This window comes from Amphiprion ocellaris, chromosome 7 (assembly GCF_022539595.1).
Source record: "Amphiprion ocellaris isolate individual 3 ecotype Okinawa chromosome 7, ASM2253959v1, whole genome shotgun sequence".
Lineage (NCBI taxonomy): Eukaryota > Metazoa > Chordata > Actinopteri > Pomacentridae > Amphiprion > Amphiprion ocellaris.
The window spans coordinates 12,302,736-12,314,211 of NC_072772.1; the positions used below are offsets into that span (position 1 = coordinate 12,302,736).

General features: G+C 39.8%; 1 protein-coding gene across 2 annotated transcripts in view; it reads left to right on the forward strand.

Annotated features, from left to right (window-relative positions):
- Positions 1-11,476, forward strand: part of si (sucrase-isomaltase (alpha-glucosidase)) — a 71,219-nt gene that overhangs the window by 39,370 nt on the left and 20,373 nt on the right. For both annotated transcript variants that reach the window (XM_023287206.3, XM_055012301.1), the window contains exons 25-37: positions 1,421-1,570; positions 1,670-1,876; positions 1,980-2,134; positions 3,187-3,355; positions 6,007-6,103; positions 6,679-6,791; positions 7,068-7,193; positions 9,294-9,422; positions 9,615-9,731; positions 9,866-9,928; positions 10,071-10,187; positions 10,298-10,388; positions 10,491-10,629. In XM_023287206.3, the coding sequence (XP_023142974.2) occupies positions 1,421-1,570; positions 1,670-1,876; positions 1,980-2,134; positions 3,187-3,355; positions 6,007-6,103; positions 6,679-6,791; positions 7,068-7,193; positions 9,294-9,422; positions 9,615-9,731; positions 9,866-9,928; positions 10,071-10,187; positions 10,298-10,388; positions 10,491-10,629 (1,673 nt within the window). The remainder of the gene's footprint in view (positions 1-1,420; positions 1,571-1,669; positions 1,877-1,979; positions 2,135-3,186; positions 3,356-6,006; positions 6,104-6,678; positions 6,792-7,067; positions 7,194-9,293; positions 9,423-9,614; positions 9,732-9,865; positions 9,929-10,070; positions 10,188-10,297; positions 10,389-10,490; positions 10,630-11,476) is intronic.

Below are 11,476 nucleotides of genomic sequence, written 5' to 3' on the forward strand. Positions count from 1 at the left end.
CTAATGCGGGACAGATACAGGGTAGAAGATTCCCCCAGCAGCTCCATTTGCACCATTTGTTTCAATAAGGCCAGGAGTGAAACCATTGCTGTACATTTCAAGGTTAGCTTCTAAGTGTAAGAAATGATAACAATTTACATTAGGTAAGGATCATAAAAGCTTTCTGTGAGTGTGTGTGGGGGTTTGCGCATGCGAGAAAAGAGAAAAGGAGTGAGAAAGGATGACTAAGAGCAATGACACTACGTAAGCGCCCAGGGCTATGAGCAAAAGGCAACAGTCTATAAAGTGTCAAGATGCTCATTTAAGTAGTAGTATAGAGATTTGCTTTGTGCGCTCCTGTACATTTGCTTGTGCACCAGTGTTCATGCTTATTTGAGTGCAGTTGCGTTTGTGCAGCTCCTCAAGGTCTCCCTGGTCACACACACACGAACGTGCATTTATCAAATGACTCTCAGTGGTAATCATATCCTGGGGGTGAAGGGTAAATGTGCTGTTAAACCTAAACTCTGGCTTGTCATGTCCATCAGTCTTTGTATGCCTAGTCTGGGCCTTGAATATAGCTCACAGCTGCTGAACATCATTAGTTCCATATATGCTCAAATAGAACTGCACTTTACAATGTATGAGTCACACTGGCTGCCTGTATTTTATTTCATTTTTGACTTGATTGCATTTTAACCATTTCTTGCTCACTATAAAGCCTTACTGCCTTCTACACTGTTCAAACTGTATGCATAAAGGACCTCTCTGGCAGTCAATGCACCCTTTTTGATTTTCTTTTTCGGTTGTTCTTCTTCCTTATTTCCCACATTTCCTCATCTTCTCTCTCTCTCTCTCTGTCTCTCTCTCTCTCTCTGTCTCTCTCTCTCTCTCTCTCTGTCTCTCTCTCTCTCTCTCTCTCTCTCTCTCTGTCTCTCTCTCTGTCTCTCTCTCTCTCTGTCTCTCTCTCTCTCTCTTTTCCTCATTCACTCTTCTGCCCATTCCTGCCTTTGCAGTCTCTTTACTTTTTTTCTTCTTTCTCAGTATAAATTCCTGTGTGGGTGTGTGTCCTGCATGATTGTATTTTACACAGTCGAACCAGTGAAATAAAAGAACAAAAGGATCCACAGAGAAAAGACAAAATAAGATCACAGAAGTCTACTCACTCGTTAAGGACACATCAGATAGTGACTGTAGTGACTAAAGTGAAAGGGCCTCCCCAAGATGTGTTGTGAGAATGGCGCATTAAGGAAATGAACAGCTGCCTCTTAAATGATAGCACGTGCAATGTCAAGTCCAAATTCTGCCTTAAGGAAGCATATCTGTGCGTACTTGCATAAGGAGATAGTTTATTCGAGACAGCTTTGGAGGAATGTTCTCAGACTGGCTTCACAACACTCTTTCAATGGTTTTCCTGCCTTGCACTTCATCACATAAACAGGTGCTGTTCCTGCGTAACCTCTCCCTGAACTTTGGAGACACCTACCTGATAGAGTGGCAAGTGCCAAAACTAGAATACCAACGTATCGACTGCCATCCAGAGGAAAATGCAAATGAGGCTAAGTGCACGGCCAGAGGTTGCATCTGGAAGGTGAAGAGAGGCTCACTATGATACTGTTCACATACACATGTGCATACATTATTTCTATATTTTAAACATGTCTCTTCCCCACTCTCTTTCCCTACTCAGCCAAGTGATGAACCCAAAGTTCCATTTTGCTACTATCCTGATGACTACGGATACACTGTTTCAACAGTCACAGAAACAGATTCAGGCATGACACTTGATATCACTCGGAACATGAAGTACAGGAGCAGTGGTCGTCCAGACTCACCAGACATCGACAAACTCCGTGTCGCTGTTTATTATCACAGCAGTGACATGCTGCAGTTCAAGGTGCGTGTTTATTGAAACTTTGTGCCAGTAGTGGTGCAATCATCCTCCCTGTGCTGCTTTTCACACACATGCATTAAGACACTAACAATCCCTCCAAATCCAGATCTGGGACCCAACCACAGATCGCTATGAAGTACCAGTGCCACTTTCAGTTCCTGCTGCTCCTGAGACTGATGCGACCAAGAGGCTTTACGAGGTCAGATTTACCAATAACACGTTTGGCATCCAGGTCATAAGGAAAAGCACGAACACCATCATGTGAGTATTGCTGTTGTACAAGTTGTTTGAGTGTGTTGAAGTATTTTTTTTTTTTTTTTTTTTAAGATATCAGCTTCATGTGTTTTCGATCAAACACTGTTTGGGGAAGGTATTGCTTATGTCTTTCTAAGACAAACTAGCATCCACTACAGTACCTAGTATTAGAAACTGAAACTTTTGTGAATGTGAATTAAACCAAAAACTTTTACAAAAATTCATCATTTCACCAGTGCCGGTGCTTATGTCATCAGCTCTGTTCTATGTCAATAATATTCAGCAGCACCTGCTAGCTTTAGTCTCTGCTCCATCATTGTATTACCCATATATATATATATATATATATATATATATATATATATATATATATATATATATATATATATATATATAGCTATTGAAAAAACAGGATTTTAATCTTTTCAGCTTTAATAAATAAATAAACCGTGTATACTCCCCCAATCATTAACATAAATTAATATGTATTCCAATCTATACATTGTTTTCACAAGTGATGTTAAACTGGCCCCTTCTGGGCGATAATTCACCAGGCCATTTTGGTAATATAGATGCTGCTATTAACAAGCAATAAAGTACAACACGGTGCAGAAAATTCTATTTGTCTTTTTTAAGGCAAGAAACTCTTTTTTTTCCCCCTGTGAGATTAAAGTAACAATGCTGAGTCAGCTCCTCTGATCCAACCAGATATGCTCAGGAAAGCTGCCCTGCGTACGAGTGCCTAAAGTAGTTTCCTCTTGTTCAGCAGTCATGATGATGTCATATGAAGCAGGAGAGTGCTGGAGTCTATTCAAAGCACATCTCAAAGCAAGGGTGACATTATTTTGTAGTTAAGCCTTCCCTGCGTTTTAGAAGTGTCAGCTGAAATTTTACTAATTAAAATTTATGAAGTATGTTGAAGAGATGCCTGCAGTTCCTATGGGTCATTATGCTTATTTGTGTCAAAAATATTGTGAATAACTCAGTTTGACAATAATTCCTCCTCTTTCTCTCTCTCTCTCTCTCTTGCCCATTTAATCCTCTGTCACTTATCTCAGTTGGGACTCCAGTCTGCCAGGTTTTACCTTCTCAGACATGTTCATCCAAGTGTCGACTCGACTGCCATCTGAGTATGTCTACGGCTTTGGGGAGACAGAGCATAAAACCTATAGACACGATCTCAACTATGTGACTTACGGCATGTTTTCCAAGGACCAACCCCCTGGTGTAAGTATCACACTAAAGCACAACATCATATATCTGCACACACAGTTGCAAGAAAAAGTATGCAAACCTTTTGGAATTACTTGGATATTCTGCATAAATTGGTCATAAAATGTGTTCTGATCTTCATCTAAGTCACAACAATAGACAAACACAGTCAGCTTAAACTAATACTGCACCAAAAAATTATACGTTTTCATGTTTTTATTGAACACAACATGTAAACATTCACAGTGCAGGCTGGAAAAAGTATGTGAAACCCTAGGCTAATGACTTCTTCAAGAGCTAATTGGAGCCAGGAGTCAGCCTACCTGGAGTCCAATCAATGTGATGAGATTGGAGGTGTTGGTTAAAGCTACCCTGCCCTATAAAACACACATCAGTTCTGAGCTTGCTGTTGTCAAGAAGCATTGCCTGATGTGAACCATGCCTCGCAAAAAAGAGGTCTCAGAAGACCTACGATCAAGAATTGTTGACTTGCATTAAGCTAGAAAGGGTTACAACTGAAACTCAACAAAGGGTGGGTGATGCAACAGGACAACAACCCAAAGCATAGAAGTAAATCAACAACAGAATGGCTTCAACAGAAGAAAATACACCTTCTGCAGTGGCCCAGTCAGAGTCCTGACCTCAACCCGATTGAGATGCTGTGGCATGACCTCAAGAGAGCGATTCACACCAGACATCCCAAGAAAACTGCTGAACTGAAACAGTTTTGTACAGAGGAATGGTTTACAATTCCTCCTGACTGTTGTGCAGGTCTGATGTGCAACTACAGGAAATGTTTGGCTGAGGTTATTGCTGCCAAAGGAGGGTCAACCAGTTATTAAATTCAAAGGTTCACATACTTTTTCCACCCTGCACTGTGAATGCTTACAAGATGTGTTCAATAAAAATATATAATTTTTTGTGCAGTGTTAGTTTAAGTGGACTGTGTCGTTTTATTGTTGTGACTTGAGATGAAGATCAGAATAGATTTTATGACCAATTTATGCAGAAATCCAAGTAATCCCAAAGGGTTCACATACTTTTTCCTGCAACTGTATATGGCCACAAAATTAATACAGCACTCATGCTGACTAGATTATTTATTTCTCACTTCTGCTGCATAGTTGACTTGTGCACAGTACCATGTAGTTGGACAGTGTGACACTGAGTCAGAGTATTGTCCACAATTTTCAGCCATTTTCTTAATCATCTTGTTCCATCAAAACCAATTTTTGTGCCTGTTAAGGGACATGTCAAAGAGCACCCTGCATGGAATGTCTTCAACATCACGCCCTCCAGAAACTGGAGGTGACTTGTAAACAACCTTCCTGCACTGTGTGTAAACTTGCCTTTCTCTTGTTCGTGTCACTTTGATGTGGCTCTTTTGATATGAGCGGCGGTTATAGAGTGTCATCATGTTTTCCCTAACACCGTCAAGGCCAGACAGGATGAGGTTTCCACCTGTATCAGCATTATCAGGCATAATTGCTGAGCTGTCAAGACAGCTCCACAGGGTTCAGACGAATGTTACAGGCTCCCTCAGAGAGCAAAGGCAGGGACGGGAACTAGAAGGAAAAGAAAAAGTGAGAAAAAATACAGAAAAAGACAACAGACAAGACATGATGATATGGACTTTGTATTTACACATTCATCAATATAATGTGGCATGTTATATAGTTTTAAATTAGACAACTATTGCTTTAAATAGGATGCCAAAGCCTGACTTGCTGAATTGCTGAATCCAAATTCTTTCCAGAATGAAAGTCTGTGTCCATACATGTTTGTTATGTGCACGAAACCAAGAGTACACCGACACTGGCTGCCACTCACTGTCTGTGTGCAAACAGATGAACTTTCTCCTTGGTGAGTCGAGGCCATCACACCATGCAGCATGGCCACAAGGACACCCATTTAGCAAGGAGAGCACACATCTAAACAAATGTGACAGAGAACATGCCAGTCCTCAGAACCATCATATTAGTGTTTAACAACTTCTTATGTGCTAGAGGTGCAGGAGCCTGATAGAGTGTGACATGCTCATGAGTTTTCATTGCAGGATGGTGACATCTGAAAGTGGCGGGTTTCCTGTCCCCCGCCACCTTCCTATCTGTTCCTCTGTCAAGTTCCATCTTCATCTAAGCACTGACGAGTGAGACCTTCTCAGTGGTTAAGAGAGGAAAGCTCATAAAGTCCGCACTCATTCCCATACGACCAATTTATTGTTCCATATGCATAATTGCTAAAGCACACTACTGTATGTACATGGCTCAATGAACTCAAAGGCAAACTGTTTTGTTGAATGTGTAAGCATTCAAATTACTTGATGTCTGTGTTGCATTTCAGACTTTTTTGGTTTTTACAGATTCCCTCGCAGCAACTCAAATGTCCAAATAATCTCTTAGTTCACTGTCTGCCCACTTGGTTGAATAGCACATAGCTGTAAGAATATTTTTTTTTCTTACTTTGGGGAAAACTGTTTGTGAATCCCAACAGAGCTAGAAGCAAAATCATTGTAGTGTTGTAGTCATACTCATAAATACAATGACAAATGTACTGTCAGGTGTGAAGGGTGCATGATGAAACAAAGTGATACGCAATCTACCCTTAGAATTAACCAACTTTATAGTTTCCATTTGATGCTCACTCTGTGTGTCTTTTTACAACAGTACCTGATGAACTGCTATGGAGTTCATCCCTTCTATATGGGCGTTGAGAACACCGCTGACGCTCATGGTGTGCTGCTGCTCAACAGCAATGCCATGGGTGAGAGACATGTACACACAAGCACACATGCACAAAGTCGCACGGATTCTTGCGCATACACACATATCATAGGAAACAAATGCAAGTGCAGTCAAGCACCCTTACATGTACACACAATCACACTCAATTGTATATGCAGTTGGCATTTATGAATTAATGAGTGATTTTCCATGTTTTGAGCACATGACCTTTGGCAGAGAGTCTTATGTAAAGCCAACATCTTCACTCATCCTCACTTTTATATATTAGCATATTGAATGTCACATTGCATATAACTGTATGTCTGGAAAACTGAAAGAATACCTAGCTTTTTATGGATTCCAGACAGTTTTAAATGTAGTATCTTCAGAAAGTGCCATTTCATGAGTAGGACTGTACTGTATCTTACATACACTGCACTAGTTAAGCACTGTACTTCTGTAGAATAAAATGTTTTAGTTGTTTGTAGTTATTTTTCTTCCTTCCTGCACCACTTGCTTTAGATGCTAAAATGTAGTGAGCCCACACACACGACCTTACATGCCACTTCGTATAAATCTTTAAGAAACATAAATGCCTTATTTGTTCGTATCCAGATGTGACTTTCCAGCTCACTCCATCTATAACCTACCGAACTGTGGGAGGTATCCTGGATTTCTACATGGTCCTTGGACCTACGCCTGAGATGGTGGTGCAGGAGTACACTGCAGTAAGTCTTCTTGGACTTGTCTGTGTGTGTGTGTATGTGCATGCATGCCTGTGTGTGCGTGTGTGTTTTGTGTCTGGCCCTGGGCCGCTGTTGATGGACTGCAGCAGCTGGGAGTTCCTCGCTTCACCGCGCTCTCTCATTTAGCCAATCTAAACACTCAAACACACACAGAAACAATCAAACAAACACTTTATGGACGCTGTCCCGTTTTCCTGCAAAACAACTTTTTCCTGTGCTGAACTGGTCTGACTTCCTTGTTTGTTTTCTTCTTAACAGCTGATTGGACGACCTGTTCTACCTGCCTATTGGTCCCTCGGGTTCCAGCTCTGTCGCTATGGTTATGCCAATGACACGGAAATTGAAAATCTATACAACGACATGAGGGCAGCTGAAATACCCTATGTAAGTTCGCGGACAAATACTTTTCTGAGATGTCTGAATTTAAGATAAGAACTGGACCATGCAACAGTACTGATTCCAGTTCTGTGTCAGAAAATAATCTTGTTGGAGAAATGTCCAGTGGGGTTGAGGTCAGTTGATGTGGAGGAAAGCCTGTGATAATCAGTATTCCTTGGTCTTCAAATAAATCTTGCAAAGTTTTGAGTAGTTTTTTGGGCTCAATAAGAGGCTGTAATATGAAGTTGATTTGGGACAGGGGTTCTACTCAAGCGTAGTAAAACCACCCCAGACTTAAATACTGACACCACCACATTTCACTAAAGGATTGATATAGTACAGTATTTTTGTCTCCCCTGTTTTTCTAATGGTATACACGCTTCAGTTTGTGTCAATATTCTCAAATGACGATTCATCGGTAAAAGGAAATTTTTTCCAGCAAGTCTACTGTGAACTGCTGGTATGTCTTAGCCCATCCCAACCATCTGGCCTTGCTTCTTCTCTTGAGAAAGAGTATAGAGACCACTAGGCATCCTCTGAGATCACTGGCTGACAGACTCCTTTTGACAGGACTTTTGCTGATAGGAGTCTTGCATTCTTTATTTAGCAAATTCAGTATCTGTGACAAACTTGCTCTCCTATATCCCAGTGAAAAAAGCTTGGTGTGTTGATCTCCAGTTTGACCTCACTTAACTCTGATGTTATGTTTCACACTGTACTTAAACATTTTGTAAATATGAGGCATGGCAATATTTAGAACAGGTGAACAATGGCTGCAATCTGATGTACTGTTTCCTTTGGTGAGCAGTTCACATTAATTTGATTGGCATCTGAATATTAAGTAGAAGGGATACACTCATGGAAATCGGACCTTTTGAGGGAAGGAGTTATGCCATTGCCAAACATTTGCCATTCAATTGTAGAAACCATACTTTTAAAAGTTATTTCTTATTTTCAGTTTTACATGAATATATGATGGATTTTCAATGTGTTGTCAAACTTTTGTACCACACCTTATATATATCTGTGTGTATTATATAAATATAGCTAGATAGTGGGATAGAAAAAATAAGAGAGAGGGAGAGACAGAAGGAGGTATCCAACAGAATTTTTACAGTAAGAGAATATTACAGGACACAATACTAACGCTGCCAAAAAACATCCAGTCCAATTACATTCCAGTATGTTTGGCTGCCTTTCCTAAGACTTCAATTTCATTCAATAAGTGTCTCGGCACTAGGAATCATTTCATTGTCCTGATCTGAACAAATGCAATCTGAAGCTTCTCCTTGTCCACCACAGGTTGCGCAGTACAGAGAGGTGCACTCAGTGAAATAGACTAAGCTATATCCAAAACACTATCTATCCATATTTTATAATGTAATTCTTGTATGTGCACAGTAACTGAACTAGATAAAATTTGCCACTGCAATGAGGCAAAATGTTGACATTGCCTTTGTGGATTAGGTTGGAGTACATCTAGTTTAACCTAATCAGATGTGTCCTATAATCTCATTTGAAATCCAATCCACTGTAGGTACAGTCTTTCTGGTTTGTACCAGGTACTTTCTTTCTCACAATGGAATCCTGGATAACATTTTGTGTGAAGAGTGTAAACGACTTAGTTTGTAACAAAAAAGAAAGTACTGCTGATACATAGGAACATTTATGTCTAACATCGGCAAGATGCCCCATGAGGACATGACCTGAATCCCATCCTTTTCATCACGCAGAACAGAGCAAAGGCATTTCCATCGATAATCAAGTGATCCCCAGAATATGCTTTCACAAATCCCAAACCTGCAAGGAGCTGACACCAGCCAAAAAAGAACCCTGCACCATTAACTGGAATGAAAGATAGCAGGAAATACAGCTACTTAAAAAGGCTATACATCATGTAGCTTTGCATTATACTTACACCGACATACTAGACAAGCGATGGTCGCATTGGAATGAATAAGACCTAGAAACAGTTGTCCTCCATTTATTAATAAATTTTGATAATGTACTCTAGCTCTGCAAACTTCCAGGAAGTGAATATAAAGCAGACTGTTCAAAGTATGTTTAACATCAGTTAATCTGAGCTTTAAATGGCATCTGCTGCAGGATGTGCAATATGCAGATATTGACTACATGGAGCGTCAGCTGGACTTTGTTCTGGACCCAGATTTTGAAGGACTGCCTGCCCTGGTTGACAAAATGAGAGCAGAAGGCATGAGATTCATCTTCATTCTGGTACTGGCATTATTTTGTAAATTACTAATTAGTGTCATATGAGCATATACACTGCTGTAATTATGATGATTATTATTATTTTGAAGATGTACAAAGCATATATCTGTAAGAAAGAAAAAAAATCCAATTACTGAAAATCACTAGCCAGTCTTCACTACGGTTTACAGAAGATGTGTGTGCATTTAATTCCAGGATCCTGCAATCTCAGGCAATGAGACACGTTACTACCCTGCCTTTGAGAGAGGACAAGCAGCGGATGTCTTTATCAAATGGCCCAAAGAACTCAGTGATGAAATTGTGTGGGGCAAGGTAAGACGGAATGGATGGCCAAACAAAGTCAACCAACACCCAAGCATGTATTGATGAGGAGAAAATTGAATCAAGAAAGAAAATCATGGCTTTTACATGGTTTGTGCTATGTGTTTTGCAACCTTTTTCTACAGGTCTGGCCCGATTACCCAAATGTCACAGTAGATGAGTCACTAGACTGGGATACCCAAGTAGAGGTGAAATAATTTCTATATTCACCTCGCCATCATACAGCTCAACATATTGGAACATTTGTTTAAACATTACAAAAACATATATATAAAAATCTTGAAGTTTTTAGTATTTCATTTCCTGATCGTTTGAATGTCCCATCTCTAGATCTACAGGTCTTACGCTGCATTCCCAGACTTCTTCCGCAATGAAACAGCAGCATGGTGGCATCAAGAAATCAAGGAATTCTATGAAAAAACCATGAAGTTTGATGGCATTTGGATTGTGAGTGTTCTGAAGCAGAAAATTCTAATAAACTGACATAATTTGCATTCCCCTCTCATTCCGCCTGATTTTTTTTCCACTTTCATCACGTTCACTCTCTTGATCTGAAGGACATGAATGAGCCTGCCAGTTTTGTCCACGGAACAGTTGGAGGGAAATGTCTTGGTAATCCACTTCTAGAGAATCCTCCATATATGCCACGTAAGACACACACAAAATTTTTGTTTGTCTCCTTGTGTCATGAATAGGTCATTCATCTGTAATAGTGGTATGCATTTAACGGTGTGTTTGTGCACCCTGAAGCCCTGGAGTCTCAACATATGGGCCTAAACCACAAGACTCTGTGCATGAACAGCGAGCAGATACTCAGTGATGGAAAGAGAGTCAAACACTATGACGTCCACAGTCTTTACGGCTGGTCCCACTCCAAGCCCACATATGAGTAAGTGAATATTCTTATACGTGTGTGTCTGTTTGTGTATGTCTTTGTTTCTTCACATGTGTACTGTTGTGCAGTTATGCTTACTTTTGTGTGAGCTTCTATATTTTTGGGGTGGTAAAAGGTGATATGAGGGCAGGTACTTTTTGTAATATTTTACATGCAACAACCAGGCCACACCATCTAAGAAATGTCAATCTTGGTCATACTTTAGATCATGCTAAAATCATGTCGAAAACCTTCTGGGGAAGTTCTATAATTTTTTCCTAGTGGGGACCGGCAGGTAGGTATGTGTAAATATGTGCATTCAGCAGTGCCTCTGTAGACAGGAACAGGTATATCAATGACCCATTCACACACGTCGTTCACACACTCCTGCTGTTTCAATGGCTTGCTGCCCCAGAGAGGCTCTGAGGCTGTAAAAGCACTTTTAAAAACACTACTTACTGAAGGAACCAGTCTTTAAAGACATGATTTGATTCTTTTTTGTAAGGAAATATATACTTTCATGGAAGTCTTAACTAGCTTCAAATTTTAAATTACACTAAAATAAAGAACTATCCAAAAAAAAAAAAAAAACAACACAACAAAAAAAAAGACAATTTAAGAAAAATAAGTAAAAGGAAACCAGGACAATATTGACCATAAAATTGCCAGGACTGAGATAATGTCTTTACATTTTGAATTAACCACTAACATACATATGTTAGACTTTAATAAAACATCTAAAATTTTTCAGTCCTAAAACACTCTGATCATTTTTCACAAAAACAGAATGTAGGTTAATTTGACAATATACTTGTGTCCTCAATCAGTACATTTGAGAATGTGTGTTGATGTATATGATGGG